This window comes from Zingiber officinale, chromosome 7B (assembly GCF_018446385.1).
Source record: "Zingiber officinale cultivar Zhangliang chromosome 7B, Zo_v1.1, whole genome shotgun sequence".
Lineage (NCBI taxonomy): Eukaryota > Viridiplantae > Streptophyta > Magnoliopsida > Zingiberales > Zingiberaceae > Zingiber > Zingiber officinale.
Window position 1 is genome coordinate 120,569,162 of NC_055999.1, and position 17,497 is coordinate 120,586,658.

General features: G+C 36.8%; 3 protein-coding genes across 5 annotated transcripts; 1 reads left to right on the forward strand and 2 right to left on the reverse strand.

Moving 5' to 3' along the window:
* The first annotated feature begins 533 nt into the window (after nt 1-533).
* On the forward strand, nt 534-3,348 carry LOC122004785 (zinc finger MYM-type protein 1-like). Its single transcript, XM_042559619.1, has 5 exons — nt 534-553; nt 1,614-1,989; nt 2,156-2,546; nt 2,739-2,824; nt 2,926-3,348. The coding sequence occupies exons 1-5, from the start codon at nt 534-536 to the stop codon at nt 3,346-3,348; spliced, it is 1,296 nt and encodes a 431-aa protein (XP_042415553.1).
* A 2,004-nt stretch (nt 3,349-5,352) lies between these two features.
* Nucleotides 5,353-11,523, reverse strand: LOC122007352 (nucleolin 1-like). 3 transcript variants are annotated; one of them, XM_042563210.1, is made up of 20 exons: nt 11,406-11,522; nt 10,841-10,904; nt 10,719-10,764; nt 10,437-10,624; nt 9,765-9,893; nt 9,453-9,575; nt 9,144-9,266; nt 8,643-8,747; nt 8,098-8,148; nt 7,901-8,032; nt 7,599-7,733; nt 7,342-7,434; nt 7,002-7,079; nt 6,810-6,877; nt 6,609-6,726; nt 6,361-6,449; nt 6,174-6,258; nt 6,013-6,104; nt 5,632-5,930; nt 5,353-5,553 (listed from the first exon to the last, which is right to left on the reverse strand). In XM_042563210.1, exons 2-20 carry the CDS (start codon nt 10,871-10,873, stop codon nt 5,525-5,527), a joined length of 2,016 nt encoding a protein of 671 aa, XP_042419144.1. In that variant the 5' UTR covers nt 10,874-10,904; nt 11,406-11,522; the 3' UTR covers nt 5,353-5,524. The 3 variants fall into 3 exon arrangements, with proteins under 3 accessions (XP_042419144.1, XP_042419143.1, XP_042419145.1); XM_042563209.1 differs by having other exon boundaries at nt 11,344-11,522; XM_042563211.1 differs by lacking the exons at nt 7,901-8,032; nt 8,098-8,148; nt 8,643-8,747 and having other exon boundaries at nt 7,599-7,667; nt 11,344-11,523.
* A 501-nt stretch (nt 11,524-12,024) lies between these two features.
* On the reverse strand, nt 12,025-16,801 carry LOC122007351 (hydroxyproline O-galactosyltransferase GALT2-like). The gene is made up of 7 exons (XM_042563208.1): nt 15,380-16,801; nt 13,787-14,019; nt 13,409-13,699; nt 13,164-13,292; nt 12,900-13,073; nt 12,562-12,669; nt 12,025-12,478 (listed from the first exon to the last, which is right to left on the reverse strand). Exons 1-7 carry the CDS (start codon nt 16,263-16,265, stop codon nt 12,272-12,274), a joined length of 2,028 nt encoding a protein of 675 aa, XP_042419142.1. The 5' UTR covers nt 16,266-16,801; the 3' UTR covers nt 12,025-12,271.
* Between the last annotated feature and the right edge of the window lie 696 nt (nt 16,802-17,497).

Genomic DNA, 17,497 nt, shown 5'->3' on the forward strand with positions numbered 1-17,497 from the left:
ATCGACCGTCGCCCCCACTTGCCGGCGGAACCAAAAAAAAAAATCAGGGATAATTCTCCTTCCTCTTTACTTAAGACAACCTTGTTGTGGATAATTCTGATTTCCATTGCTACAAGTTGACTATCTTCGTTCTTCACTCGCAGCAGCCAGCAGTCGGAGAAAAAACACGGTTGGCGGAGTCGCGGAGAAAACGAAGAGTCGAAGTCTCGAAGAGACGAAGACCCATTCATGTTTTTAATTGTGAACCACGTGTCCACGTTGACACAATGGCACGTTTCCAAATAAAGATTTACTTTTTATATTTTTCCAATTGCTTTATTCAATTTAATTGTGAACCACGTGTCCAATTGTTTTTTTAATTGTGAACCAATTTCCTTGCCCTCCTCCGTTTTTTGGTTTCCGCCGCTCACAAACTTGCCCTTTGTTTTTTCTCTCTGTCGAGCGCCGACCAAAGCGGCAAAGTCTTGCTCCCAAAGGTTTTTTTTTCTCTCTGCCGAGTGCCGATCAAAGCGGCAAATCGCCAACGCCCAAAGATGAAGCCTTCAGCCTTCAGGTAAGTGGATTACTGAATTTTATTTTATTTTATTTTTTTAATAATTGTTTGATTGTTTCTTAATTATAATGTATGATACAATTAATAATTTAAATTTTTGATAGTTTAAATGTTTAGTTGCTTTTTATATTCGATTGTTGGTAATTGAAAATTTAGATTTTGCATATTTAATGGTTGGATAATTTGTAATTTAGTTTTTGTATAAACTCTGAATATGTAATTAGTTTTTTTTATTAGCTGTTAGTTAATTGTAATTTGTGAATATTGATAATTTATGCTAAATTAATTTTATTTTTTTAAAAGAATTGTTGATGAATGATGTTAAATAATTTATTTGTGTTATGGTTAAATTGTTCACATTACTTTATGTTGATAATTTTTTCCCATACATTATAATTTGTAGAAAATGTTGAAATATTTTGCAAAGAGACCTAGGAGTTCAATTGAATTGTCTAGTGTTCTGGATGAAGAGTCTACCACTGCACCACAACCACCACCACCTCCTCATCCGCAAATTTTATTTGAAAATATTGAAAATCTGAGTAATGAAGTAGAAATTGTTGCTGATCCTGGTTTACGAAAATTGAATGAAGAGTATGATGTTGGTGCTAGAGATCGTATTCGAAAAGAATATGTTGCTATGGGCCCTTGTCAACCTTGAGGCCATAATTTTCCAAGAAAAAAAATGGGTAAAGACAATAGATGTTTCAGAGAGGTTTGGTTTAATGACCATGATTGGTTGGAGTATAGTGTTTCAAAGGATGCAAACTTTTGTTTCTGGCATTATCTTTTTAGACCTAGTAATATAGGGTTTGGAGGAGATGATGTGTTTACGAGATCTGGTTTCATAAATTGGAAAAAAAATAATTGAAAAATTCAATGAGCATGTAGGTGGAGTTGGTAGTGCGCACAATGAGGCAAGAATATAGTTTGAGGCTTTCAAGAATCAAAGACAAAGTGTGAAGTATTCATTTTCATCGGGGAAACATGAGCTTGAAGTTGCTTATCGCAAACGCTTGACTTCCATTTTAAAAGTAATTCGATTTTTGTTGTTACAAAGATTGCCTTTTTGGGGACATGATGAGTCTTCGACATCATCCAATAGAGGAAATTTTTTAGAATTGCTCAAATGGTATAGCTCAAAGTGTCCAGAAGTTGCGGCAGTTGTTGGAATGAATGCACCTGGAAATAATCAAATGATTGCCCCAAAAATTCAAAAGCAATTGGTGAATGCTTGTGCAGTTGAGACCACAAATGATATTCTAGCTGATCTTGGAGATAGGTGGTTCACTTTACTACTTGATGAGGCTCGTGACTGTTCAGTGAAAGAGAAAATGGCAGTTGTTATTAGATATGTGAACAAACATGGAGAGATGATTAAACGATTTATGGTTGTAGTTCATGTTGCAACAACTACAGCTGCTTGTTTTAAGGAGGCACGACTTTTTATTTGCTAAGTATGATTTGTCAGTTGTGAGATTGAGGGGTCAAGGATATGATGGTGCTTCAAATATGTCTGGAGAATTTAATGGCTTAAAGTCACTAATAATGAAAGAAAATTTGTATGCATTGTATGTTCATTGTTTTGCTCATCAACTCTAGCTAGTGGTTGTAGTTGTTGCTCAAGCAAATCAATATGTTTGTGATTTCATATGGATTGTTGGTTCGATTGTGAACACATCTGCATCATCTTGCAAAAGGGCCGACAAACTTCGACAACTTGAACATGACAGAAAAGTTAAACTTCTTGAAAGAGGAGAGATTAGTTCTGGTAAAGAACTAAACCAAGAAACTAGTCTAGCTAGACCTGGAGATACACGATGGGGGTTTCATCATTCAACTTTATGTAGTATTGAACAAATGTGGCCATCTGTTATAGAGGTTCTTCAAAATTTGATTGATGATGGTGATCATTCTTCTAAGGATTTAAGTAGAACTTTGGTTGAAAGAATGGAGAGTTATGAATTTGTGTTTATTCTACTATTGATGAAACGTATATTGGCAATCACAAATCATTTGTCAACCGTTCTACAAGAGAAAGATCAAAATATTGTGAATGTGATGCATTTGATCAATAATGTGAAATGCAAATTCCAAAAATTGAGAAATTCTGGATAGGATATTTTACTTGAGGATGTGAAGAAGTTTTGTAACACTCATTCCATTGAAATAATTAATATGACAGATAACATCAATAGTCGTAGTCGTTTGAAGAGAGATGGAAAAAATGTTAATTTTTATCACTACTACCCTGTTGAAATCTTTTGTGAGGTAACTTCATAATTCTTTTTTTGTTTGCCATCAATTAAATTCTTTTAAACAGTAACATATTTATTAATTTTTACTTTTGTTGTTTGATTTTTAAATTGTAGGTTATCGATATTATTCTACAGGAGATGGATAGTCATTTCTCTGAAACAACTACAGATTTGTTGATTTATATGTCATGCCTTGATCCTAGGAACTCGTTCTCTAGATTTGATGTACAGAAATTAGTGCGTCTGGCTCATTTTTATGAGGATGATTTTTCTTGGAGTGAGCTTATGTTGGTTGAACAAGAGCTTGAAACATATATTGATGACATCAGATCAGATGAACGGTTTGAAGCCATTTCAGATTTGGGAGCTCTTGCAAAGAAAATGATTGAAACAATGAAGAACCGTGTGTTTCCTTTGGTTTATCGGATGATTGAGCTAGCCTTACTTCTTCCAGTTGCTACTGCAATCGTTGAAAGAGTGTTTTCGGCAATGAATATTGTCAAAACAGATTTGCGAAACAGGAATGGAGATGAATGATAGTTTGGTAGTCTATATCGAGAAAAATGTTTTTAATACTGTCGACAATGAGCCAATTTTACAGCGTTTCAGAACATGGAGTCTCGAAGAATGCAATTGTCACATATTCGTTAGTAGATTGCTGTAATATTTTAATATTATTGTACGAGTTTTTTTCATAATATTGTACCTTTTTCTCCTGTATGCCAAGTTATTTAAAAATATTTTAAAATTACATAGAAGTTATTAACTAATCAAAAAAAATTCGTCGCGCTCAAATCGCGGCTGGCCCTCCATGATTAAATTCCTGGATCCACCACTGTGATCATCATAGGACAGCTAGCGGATCGAACAAGTCTCGCTCGTGGCGCACATCGACCGAATGGAAGGAATAACCTTCCCGAACGACTGGAGGACGGTCCTAATAGAGTTCCTACCGTCCGGAGCTACACTTGCCGATCCGGGGGAAGCTCGCTTGCGGAAGAAGAGAGTCGGATGGTTCACCTTGGTAAGGGATTAGCTTTACAAGAGAGCTTTCTCCATGCCCCTCCTCAAATGTGTCGGAGCAGAATGCATTGAGTACATTCTGCAGGAGGTGCACCAAGGCTCTTGCCGAGGTCATCTCCAGGCCCCTCCTCAGTTGACTAGTATATGATGATATTATCACTATGACGTTTAGGGGTCAAATCCGACTACTAACAGGATGTCTGTCCTCTCCCTGTGCTATTCAACTATCCAAGGCTAATAATCATCCATGATTTACATTTTTTAAGTTGGCCTGGGGATGGACTGACGGTGGTGCTGAAGTGAATAAATCTCTGTAATCTCCATTTTCTACCACCGTGTATGATTTTGAAATGACAGGGTCTACAACTTTCGAAAAATCAGTCGTCAAGTAACTTGAGCTCTATTAACTAACATCCATTATACATATATTACTAACCAATAATTAGATATATACAAGTAACTCTAAAATTTAGTTATGCTTATTAAATCGATAAATGAATCCGTCAAAAAATAGATGTGTTCCACAAATGAAGAAGAATCAGGGGATGCTTGGTTCACATAAGGGAATGTGAATGAGAATGGGATTGATGGAAGTGGGGAATGGGAATGGGGGGTTTCCCATTCCCCTCCTTTTGCTAGGGAATGGTTCATTCCCATGTTTGGGGTAATGAATCCATGGGACCCACCACTAATTCTCCTAACCAAACATCCACTTTCAATCCCTTTCCCATTCCCCACTATCATTCCCTCCAACCAAGCACCCCCTCAAATTTAATTTTTAAACAAATGAATACAATAGCATCAAATTTAATGGCCTGTAGTGCACTGGCAGCATATATATATACGTTACTGGTAGCATGAGCAAGCATCAAATCTCTTTGCTTTGCTGCGGCTCAAGCTTTGATTCTTCGAATGATCTTGGTACGTGAACGTTCAGGAGCTGCGATTGCATGAAACTAACTAGCTAGGGCTTTAGTTACGGTGAAGAGTTTTCATGCCATGCATGCCACCTCCACAAATCTAGAACCTAATACAAACGAACCATGTGCATAAACTTTCTTAAGACAATTTGTGTGTGTATATATATAAGCAACCCTAAACTTAAAACTTAAGTCTACAAACAAAATTCAGTTCCATCAACCCAAAAGAAAAGGAAAAGAAATGAAAAAAAAAAAAAACAGTGAAGATAACTTTAATGTGAACAATTAAATCACATGGCAAAATCAAACATGCAGCTCGTGTTCTTCGTGCCACCCACCTTCTAATCTTCGGCTACAAAGAGCAACATTACAATACTCATCTTCTTCTACTAATCTATTCAAATGGGAGGAGGCGGCGGCGGCAGCAAAAAGGTCTGTGGCACGGAGCTGTGCCTTAGCCACGGCAGCAAAGTGTCGGAATTTAAAATATCACATATTTAAATTAAAAATAACTTATTTAATAAGCACCGACTATGAATTGTATAAACTACCAATGCAATAAGAGGGTTGGCAACAAACGTTGCTTATCCTGATTAACTAATTTAGAATGGTCTTATAATATTGAAACGAAACCAAGTTGATAGATAACGAACTACAATGAAACTTAAACGCAGAAAAAAAGTTGATGATTAATCCATGATAGCAAAAATTGGCTGTTGTGCAAACACAGACAAACATCCTTCAGCCAAAACTCCGAAATTTGACCACAGCTAATCATCGCTGAAGGTGGTCTTCTTCCCTGTGAAATGAACATTTCATCATAAAAAAAATCTAGAGAACAATTTGTATGGGATATCCAGAAAGCGCGTTCACAAACCTGTACTGGCTGTGCCAGCGCTTTGCCTAAAAGGCGTGCCACCACGACCACGGCCTCTGCCGCCAAAGTCACGTCCTCGTCCTCGGCCACGGTCGCCCCTTCCACCACGTCCACCACTTCTCCCTCCAAATCTCCCACCGCTTCTACCTCCGTCCCTGCCACCGCTAAAGCCACCATCGCGATTGTCAGCTTTTGGCCTTGCCTCGTCCACAGTTAGTGAGTATCCTCCGAGATCAGAACCATTGAGCTCGAATGCCTTGTTAAAGGCATCCTGATTTGGGAAGTCTATGTATGCAATCCTGTGAGCAAAACACAAAAACACCAAGAAAATAAAACTCGAGTTGCATTTCAATATGAGAGAATGGATTACAAGAGACTGACCCTTTTGAAGCGCCAGTTTCATAATCCTTTGGAATGGAAATTCGAGTAATCTCTCCGCATGACCCAAAATGCTCCTCAAGGGAGCTCCTAATCTGTAGGAGTGTCACTGTTAACAGTAGTTGAGAGGAGAAAGCATGTTGCATTTTAATCCGACAATATACCTCATCCTCAGCAAGTGATCTATCGAAGCCTTTAACAAATATGGTTTGACTCTGACCTCTGTTGCCCCTTTGGTAACTATCCTTTCTGCAAAATGTTTGAAATAAAAATCCAATGACAATGATAAAATCATTCAAATTAAGAGTCTTTCCCCTAAAGGCCTTAACCAACTTTAGTTGAGAAGCTTACCCACTCTGAGGGGTATAGGAACCTCTTTCCCGGGCCAGGTCAAGTCTAACAGCGCGGCCATATAATTCCTGGCCATTCAATTCAAGCGCCTACAGAAGGTAGGAAAAGGCAAATGAACTCTATGGAACACTCAAATCACTGAGTAGTATGTAGAAACCGAAAATAACATTCTGATAGTCAATTTTAATATGCAGAAGATTCAAAAAGGAAACCGACAACTGAAGCAGTTAAATAATAAGATGATAAACCTTCTTGGCAACTTCCTCAGTAGCAAATTCAACATGACCAAATCCCTTGAAGGTGCCATCCTCTGCTGCGGACAGACGCACTTCAACAACTTCACCTGCCTCCTTGAAGAATTCAACCCTGAAAGACAGAATGATCTTAACATAAATGACAATTTCCATCACATAACTATCATGATTAATTTCATATTAAATTATACTTACACATCATCCTGTCCAACATTAAAGGACAAATTTCCAACAAATAATGTCCTAGATCCAGGCGTCTGATTCTGAATTGTAAGAATTACATTCACAAAAAAAAAACAAAGAAACAAAAATTAGCTCTAGCTATATGACAGAATAAACCACCTCAAACTATCCAGAAATCAAACAAACCAAAATTGTGGTTGATACCGTTTTATTTTCAGACTTCGTGGCAGTTAGTTTCTCAGCACTAACAGCATTAGCATCCTTCATCTTCACATCCAAATCCTGCATTAGCAATGACATCACATAGAAAACAACTAGCCAAATCAGAAGAGCAATATGCATGCATGCAATTATAAGAAAAGTTCAGTAGCTTTAAATCATGCATGCAATGCAATTCTAATGCAATTATGGCAATGTGTAAGTAGACGACCAATATGGTTAAACAGTACTGATCATTTGGGCATTTTTCTTACACATGTTGAACAACTCCCCAATGTAAACCATCAAATAGGTAGACATGCTACTCAGTAAGACAAAAAAATACCTTCTTTGGAGTCTTAAGTGGCTTCTCATCTTCACTTTCCTCATCAGAAGATTCCTCAGATGAGTCTGAGCTCTTTTTGGGTGCTTCAGTTGACTAGCAATGTGAATGAAACAGTATATTACCAACCATGTGAAAGCCAACTAGATAATTTGTAAATAATAAGATACATAAATGATTTAAAAACGTAGGAAAACAAAATTTATTTCTTGGCTTGGTCTCAACATACATGATTGGGAAAATAGGATATACAAAGTTACCTTTTTAGCCTGGTTCTGTTTTGAAGGCTCATCATCTGAACTTTCATCAGAATCTTCATCCTCATCATCCTCACTGCTGCTCTCTTTTTTGACAGCCTTAGCAACAGGTTTGGTCTTCGACGACGGGACAGAATCCTAAATGAGAATAAATTTATGAAATATGAAACGTCTTTGTGATAATCCAAAATAACACAAAAAGCAATATTCAACTGAACAATGTCATATATAAATATCTTACAGATGCTGCAAGGTAATGGCAGTATTAATAAAACCATAATTTCATGCAACTAGAAAATGACTACCTTTTTCAGGTTTTTAGTATTGGAAGGTTCATCCTCAGAATCTTCTTCAGAGCTATCATCATCCTCATCACTGCTGTCACTTTCCTCAACAGTTTTGGCATTGGCATTGCTCTTCTTTGAAGGCAAAGAATCCTGCATGATCTGTATAAGATTACAAAATAACAGGCAGAGATTTGATGTGCAAAATGCTCACTTACAGTAACTTTTGACTTCTTCAGTTGTGGCTCATCATCACTCTCATCAGAGTCCTTCAAAATTGAAAAATTCAATTGTGTGATCATAAGGACTAAAAATAGAAAGCTTACAAATACTAGAAGATTAATTTATAATGTTACCACTAGATGAGAAAGGATCCCACAAAATATCAAATACCAACTAAACAAACCTTCCTGTTACTTAACTAAGAATTTACGAGTTCCTCTTGGTAGCTACATCTATAAACACCAATCAAGCTGTATGCCAATAAAATTGTTGTAGAGAACTAAATTATTTTACCTGGGCTACATTCAGAGAACTATGAAATATTTTTTCCTTTTTCTCATGCATTGCTATCTTGAAAGCCAAAATTAATCATACGATGGAAAAGGCCCTATGAGTAAATTAAAAATATAGCACAACTTAAAAAAAAAAAGTATAAAGGTATTCATGAACTTCATCTAGCAAACAGAGTTATTTTGACAAAACTCAAACATAAGCAATGTCACATTTAAACAGAATATTAAAAAGCATAATATGGACTTACGTCAGTCTCATCAGAATCAGTTTCTGATGAATCATTTGATTTTTTAAGATTAGCAACAGTTGTTGCTTGCTTCTTTGCTGCAGGAGCTGCTTTAGGTGCATCTTCCTGCAAATTAGGCAGTATTAATCCAGACAAATAGATATGTTAAAAGAAATTTCATATTTGAATACAAATAGTGTTCTTCCTTCAAATAACAGCATAGAAAAATCAACAGACAGTGGAAGTGAAACTAAATGACAATGAAAAATAAAACAATGCTGTGCTTACTTCATCTAATTATCAGAATCACTATCAAAGTCAAAGCCATCTCATAAATAGATTATAAACACAAGCATCAAACTACACAGTTCTAATAGATTAAAAATCACAACATCAACCTGAACTTCATTAACTGATTGAAATAACCATGGCATAAAAAAAGTTACTTTTACAAAATATAAAAAAATGAAAAGAAAATATAATTTCACACATCAACAAAATATAAACAAACTTTGGCCTTACATCATCATCATCATCATCCATATCAGAATCACTTTCTGATTCATCTTTCTTTTTCGCGTTAGTAACAGTTGTTGCTTGCTTCTTTGCTGCAGGAACAACTTTGGCTGCTTTAGGTGCATCTTCCTACAAGTCAGGTAGCATTGCTCGAGTTCAACAGATATGTTAAATATATAAAACATACACAAATAGCAAATAAAATTCAACCATTAACAAAAACAAAATCCTACAACTAAAACTTAACAAAATCAACTAAAGATGCATCAAAGCGAAACTTAATGAAAATAGAAAATGCAATAATGCCATGCTTACTTCATCTGAGTCATCAGAATCACTATCACTATCGCTTGATTCTTCCTTTTTAGCAGCAGCAGCAGGTGTACCATTTTTAGAACTAGCAGTCTTTTTAGACTGAGGGGCAGCTTTAGCAGGCTTCTGAAAATACATAGCATTTAAAAATTAAAATATGAATACAGATTATAGTATGATTATTTGATAGGTATAATAAGGACAATGATTCACTACAAATTATAGTTCTCATAATTTTTTCCAAAGAATGGTCAAGGCACTGCTTAAAGGTGATCTGTCAAACGAGTTATAATTATGCCATCATAGAGGACTCACTTCATCCTCATCAGAATCACTTTCAGAACTGCTGCTTTCTTTTCCTTTTTTTGTAACAGCTGCAGCAGAACCATTCTTAGCAGCAACTAAAACTTTTTTATCTGAAGCAGGAACGGTTTTAGCAGGTTCCTGCACAAATTTCAATAATCATTTAAGATCATTCTGAAGAAGATTCCTCACTACTACTTGACTCTTTCTTTGAAGCCTTTGCCAGTTTAATTCAACATTCAACAATGACAATGTGTGTTGGAAAGAGAACTTATTCATAGAGATTAGAAAGGAAAAAATTACAACTAGTTAACATGACTGTATAAAATATAACCTTGGACTCATGACAATGAAAATGGCATCAGATATTGTGAAGTTTATTGCACATTTGGTTATTGTTAATCAGTAATAATTATCTTAATTATTACTGTGAATGGTGTACATGAAAATGGAATCATGCAGTGGTAGTCATACATCGTTTCAATAAAGATGTAACAGCAAGTTTATTTTCCAATATTCAAAGGATAAAGCTTCTTGAAATTTTTTTATATGGATCTAATATTGTCGTCAATGAAATGGCCAGTCAGTGGCTGAAAAAACGCTTATTGATACAATGACAGGCAGCTTTTCCGATTGGCAATGAAAAAAAACAAACAAAAATAAAGAGAAAAAAAAGTTACACACCTCTTCTTCAGAGTCAGATGAGGAATCATCCTCTGAACTGCTTGTTTCTGGTTTCTTTTTTGGTGGAACATCCTTCAAAGCCTTCTTAAGGTTCTTGGTATCCTCCTTTAGGACAACCTTCTCAATATCTTTCTTCTGCCTCTTTGCACTTACTTCTTTCTCTAATGCCACTTCAGCATCCCTCTTGCCTGGAGAGCGAAAGAATCAATCAAAACCACTTAAAAATAAAACTAAAAAATGAAAAGGCATTTTGCACCCCAGCGAATAAAAAAAAGGTTTCACCTTTTTTAACAGGCTTCGCAGGCACTGCAGGAACAACCGGTGCAACCTGCGGGATATCAGTGCTAAATTAATATGTCCAGTAAAGAATTTATTACATTTCTAAGAAAGAACTTTAACATTACCTCAACATTGGTTTTTTTGCTTGACTTGCCCATTTCTGGTGCTCAGAAAAGTCGAGTCTATATGCTGAACAAGAAGAAATGGTCATCAAACATCACAATTCAAGAACTTGTTATAGTACAACTTCCACGTCATCCGGCGATTAAAATTATTACAAAAAGTGAGCCACAACAACTTCTTCTATAAATCGAGGATATATGTTAGAACTCTACTTAGAATTTATATTGCAGCGAGCTGTAGTCCATAAAAGATTTATGGCTAGGGATCAGTATCTATCACCCATATGAGGTCATAATCAATGACTGAAATTTGCAGGCAAAACAACTGGCACCGCTGGAGCAATCAAGTGCGACATAAAAAATAGCGCCTTTCGCATAAAACAAGTACCTTAATAAAAGCCGCAGAAAACGATCGAGGCGAACAGGAAAAAAATAACAGCGTTCAACTTGAGAACAGAAAATAAACAGAGTTAACTTGATTGATAATCTGATATAAGATTCATTACCAAAGCGAAGCGAATCAGAGGGCACGAAGAACACAAGACAACGATTGGAGTAAATCGCCCACCTTGAAGAAGAAGACAACAAATTGGGAAGCAGAGCCGCAAACGGTGGCGGTGGAGTATATAAACCCTAACCTACAGCGCTAGGGTTTTGGTGAACGCTTGGAGGAAGCGTGATCGAGGGTCTTATATAGGGCAAAGCTTGAATTAGCAGATCATGCGAGTCACGTGCGCGTGATTCGCTGGGTCATGGGTTTAGATATTTTGGACGTTTTATTTATTTATTTTTATTTACGTATAGAAAAATTAGATACATGCATATATTGATAATATTATTTACAAGTTTATGAATAATTCATCAATAAAATTAGTTGCGGATTTATACTTCTATTATATTTGTTAATAATTGCATTTTTTAATTAATGATCCTTAAATTGACGATATTTTCTAGATTATTTTCCCTTTATAATTTTATTCAAACAAAACTAAACTAAACTACCATTAAAATTAAATATATTTTTTATTAAAAAACAAATTAATAATTTTAAACCATTAAAGTATCTTATTGACCTCAAGGTAAAAAAAGACCGGTCTAGTATCATTGATCTCAGAATAAAATACAAATAGATAAATTACAAGACATATAAAAATATCAACCAAAATACCTCAAAGCCTTCAAACAACTCACCAAAATCATCACAACTAACCATTATTCAACATCTTTTGCATCTTAAAATTGCCAAGTTATTGATGTTGGACAAAGTAAAATAGAATTAAAAAGGAAACATATACATTCACATAACAAATCCCTCGAAAGAAGGGGGAACTAGATGATAATGATGCTCTAACTAGTAATCCAACTTTGCTTAGTTGATCACAAAGAGTGCGGAAAAATTTTGGAGGGAACAGTAGAAACAACTTGCCAAAATTGTCATCTAAAATTACAACACTGGGCTCGCCCGCTCGCCAGCTTGTCCCAAAGGCAAAGCATTTGTCTCGGAGATTGATAGTGTGCGGTATAGTAGTTCTCTATGCATCCATATTGACAAAACTTCCAACTATGGGAGTAATGTACCGTGCTCGAGGCATTGAACTGTTCGACCCACATTCCCATGCTTACATCTTCCATCTTGAATAGCTGCAAGAAGATAAACAAGATTCTATTAGATGACATCGAGTTTTATTATTGTTTCACAGTCGCTCGAGGCATGTGTTTCTCACCCTTAGACTTTGATTGGCGTGGTGAGAATTAACGAAGCTTGCTATATCTCTCGAAATTATATAACCAGGTCCATTTGCATATGGGGGGTATATAAACTCGGGCCATTCCTATATCAAAGCCACAAAACAAATCAAAGCGAAGAGTTTCAGAAATTAGTTTTTGTTCAGAAACGTAGTCATCAAATTGTTCAACTAAACTATTTGAGATCCGCTACATCAATTTCATAAGTGCGATAGCACGTAAGACACTGGAATGAGTTGCAATAAACAAATGGCATGCTCAGAATTAGGCAACAGAAAACGATCCATCGAATAGCTAAAGATTTTGGTTAACATACCTCGAATGTCACAGCCCACTTCCCATTCCTGAGTGGTCTATGCAAGAGATTTAGGTTCCCCATGTACAATGGTCCTTTGGTATCGAGCCTCTTAATTTCATTTAAGACAGTATCTAGCCGTACAAAAGAGTCATCATCGCACTTCATAATGAATGGAGTCGTCACATTATGAACCTGGAGAATAAGAGATCACTAAACACCAGACATGGAGATGCAAGATGACACAACCAATGGTTAATACAAAAGATGAAGTTGTTAACGTACACCATAATCACATATCGCCAATGTCTTGAGAACCACCAATTCATAATGATCCATAAATGGCAAGATTACAATATCCCCAAAAAATTCTGCTTCTTTCTTCAGCATGGCATTAACCTCCTTCCTCGGGTTCTAAAAATGCATTCAAACAGCAAATGTCAGATTCAAAATTACATTGCCACAATCTACTCTCTGTGTGCACTTAGAATATATCGTTGTTCATTGTGCAGAGCAAACAAGAAATTTACCAGAGCAACAAAGAAGCGAGCCACCACACTAGATGATTTTATTTGAGGTGATTGGAACCAAGTTTTTCTAACTGCCATGCGTTCAGCAAAATGATTTGAAGCAGAAATAATTCCAACAAAAAGATCTATTGACCTATCGGGCAAAGGAGGGGATCTCCAATTCTCTGACATTTCAAGAACACGATCAGGTGAAAAACTAGGATGAGATGGTGGAAGCGAAGTGACATATACAGAGTGTACATTAACATCTCCTTTTATTGCTAAGCCAGTTGCATCTTCAAGAGTGAAGCCCTGCAGAACGAACAAGCTATTATATGACAAATATTGTGTTACAAACCATATTGAACATGGATGACTCAAGCTTAACAACTTGTTTACCGGTCGATATGAGAATGAAGCTATATGTCTTCCCCCGACATAAACATGATATCCTTCAACACCAGCTTGTATAGTTAAGACAAACAGCCGGCCTTCAACAAAAGGAAAAGACCATGTCATTTCTGGCTTCTTCGCACGGCCTATAAACCTACTAAGCCAAGAAGTACTTCGTGATTCTTTAGAATCTATCATATCACTCCGAGCCCACTTTTCACATTTTCTGAATCCATCAACTGTTCAAAAAGAAACGGTTGATTTTGTACATGTTAGTCATACATGATCATATGAGTTTCAAAGGAATACATTGCCAATTGTAAATCCTTGTCCTCATATTGGTAAAATAAGGTGCTATGACTTAGACCAAGTCACAGTTATTCAACATTATCATTTATTAAAAAAATATGACATTATTTTCACAAAACAAGATTAATGAAGACCAGATACCGATTAACATAGCTACTGCAATAAGAACCTTAAAATGGTAAGTTCTCTAAGTGCCATCCATATATTTTTCTCTTTACATTCTCACACCAATCTAAAAAATGCCTGAATTCTAATCCAAACATTTTAAGAGAGAAGTTTAAAAGTTATAACTTATGAGAATTAGGTGAAAGGAGTTTAAAATCTGTTATAAAGTCAAAAGAAGTAATTCTCCCTTGCAAAAGATTTAGGATGGAGATATTCTCCCTTGCATTAAATGAGGGTTCAAAAAAGGGCATCTAAGAAGCATTTACATTTCATAAATATTCTAGTTCATTGTTGAAGAAGAATTCAGGAGGATTAGTCCTACGTTGATCTATTGGTCATCTTAAACAGCACAAATAGCAAAGTCACATCCAAGCATGAACAAACCAGTTAAATACATATGCCTTCTAAAAGGAGGCATCCACAGAAATGACCTCTATAACAATAGTATCAATTTGAGAACTTGATGAAATTCTCAATTAGCTCGTTTGACGATATTACATTTTGCTCCTCGACAATAGTGGATCAAGTAGTACAGCAGTTGATTTTTTGTAAAAACTATTCAGCAAAGGGCATCAATGTAAGTGAATAAAAAATGATGCATTATTATATGCAATTATGCATATCTATTTGCAATTCTAACAACCTCTATTTGCATTTCTAACATCCTAATAGCACCTAATCCACAAGTAAAGCATCAAAGAAGTGATGAAATAATTGCCGCATTAACTCAAAAAACTGTCTTACATTGCCTTCAAAAAGTCCTGCTTGTATCTAAAATCTCAAGAAAACTCAAAACTGAATGCCTATGTTTTGAGGCGAATAAAAAAGGATATGAACATCTTTTCAGATGCCTAATTCCTTAATTGTGACTGTTGAACAATTGATGAACTTAGATAATTTATTATTTATTGGCTGGTAGCAGGGTTTATTGAAGTGCAGCACAAGAACGTAGGTTTTCTGATACACAATGTATAATTTCTGAGGAATTCATAGGAGAACTAGTTTGAAGTATCACATTTGGTAGAGTAATGCAATCCACAGCATGCAGCAGGAGGAACAAACAGATAATAAAAAGCAGAGTAAGGGTCCAAGCAATTGCAGCTAGAATACATAACAATATGATACCTGTGTCATCTTCATCCCGTGAAGGTAAACCATCGCACCTGATTGATGTACCCCATTGCATCCGATAACACGAGTTGAGCTCGAGAATAGGCTTCTTGCTCCAATCGCCCATGACTCTGGGATTCAAATGAAGGATCTTCGGCGGGTCCTCACCATCCACCACCCTCAGTCCCTGCAGTTCCACCATAAACTGCGAGACCCAGACAATACCATCCCCCTGCCTCATCCTTGCCAATTGAGGGACATATTCCTTATGTGCTTCATTAGGCTTGCCTACAACTGTGATCGAAGAACCTACAGCTAAACCACAGGGAAGAAAGACCAGGAGGTCCCCATCACTATCAATGTCCATCTCAGCTGAACTCTTTGACAGTGAAGATGGGCAAGACTCAGGTTTTTCTTCCCCAACAGGCAATCGATCCATGCTGCTTTTGGGATCATAACTCTCCACGTCATCCCAAGCCTTCTCGCCTAGCACCCATGCCTCATTGACCATCTCCTCCAACTGCGTCAGGTTGCCGGATGATTTGTATTTGTAGCCAAACCGAGACCGGAGCAGCGTTATCATTGCAGATCGATGGGAAGACTGCTCCTTTTCTTGGCCGGGAGGGAGATTCCTGCTGTCCTCCAGTTTCCGGTGGAAGGTATCATGGTGGAGCAAAACGGGGTTTCTGTGTCCAACAAGCTGTAGATGGGCGTAGGTAAGGTCATTGACCGGCCGGTCGAGCCCAGAGAAGCTATCGTCCCCACTCAACGCATTAGCAATCTCCAGAAAATGGTGGAACTTGAACGAGATGAAGATCAAGTAGATTGATCCAATCGCCAACAGAGCATGAGAAAGCTTCCACTTTCTCGTCCCAGAGGAATCGACGCTTCTTCCCCTCATCGTCCGTTCACTCCCAAATTAAAATGAGAAAGAAAAATCCGATTCCCATCAACAAAACCCTAACAAACTAGAATTTATCAACACTTTATTAGCAAAGGAACCTGAAAATTTCTCCTAAAAATGATCCCGTTTGACGTAAAGTAAACGCCCAGGAAGGTAAGGACTTGATTGACGAACAGAAGAAAGCAACTAATCTAACATTTCTGCTACGATATTTTGACGATGTGAACGAGGTGCCGCAGATCCAGTCGGGAAAACAAACCCCAAAGCAGCGACAAGAATGATCCTTTGGCGCAGGGATCGGAGTAACCGAACCTCAGATTTCTGTCTCCGACACGTCGATCTCCAGTGGATACGAGGTGGCGGTGGAGATCGGTGGCAACTGCGGTGCTACGGAGGAGGAAGAGAGCTGTGAGGGAAGGGGATCCGGTGACTCGACCGTCGATTTTTGATCCAACGGTGGAGCGGCGCCAGGACCACTTGACCGGATGAATCGAAGGATGTGGGATGGTATTTTCGTTGAAGGGTGGTCTGAAGAAAAAAACAAGAGGAGGCGAGGTGATCATGGGATATTTGCGTCTTGACCCTCATAAAATAAAACAATTGAGAATTTGCCTTGCCATGGACGTGGATGGTCCTTATTTTTTACATAAACATTCAAATAAATTCACTTTTACAAATTAATGCAGTAAGAATTTTATGTCTACATCTTGCAATTTAGGAGGTGATAATAAGAGACTGGATGAAGATTAACCAAATTTACAGCACCTTAAAAGCACTAGTCACTGAATCACCTTGAGAAAATTAGAGAGAGCTCAATAAATAGGTTGGATTTGCTTGTGATTTGAATTCGTGACTTTGAAGTTATAGATACAATGGTCAATTTAGGTTGGAACTGTCGGAAAGCCTAGATAAAGTAAGGGCAATGAGAGTACTAATGTAATAAAAAGAATGTGTAGATAGTCTACGTTGAATGTTACGATGGGAAGGATTTAGATGATTATGAAAGAAAATAAAGTTGAGAATATAAATCATCTATGCATGATTTATAATGTATGGAATTAATGTAGACAAAAGGAAGAAATATGAATACATGTATGAAATATTTATGCATAATGCATAATAGGGAAATATACGAATTATTATGTACAAAAGAAAATAAAAATGTTAGAAGAGAGATTGAACCCTGGACCTCTTGTAAGGAACATATATAAGATACCAAAGGGGATAGG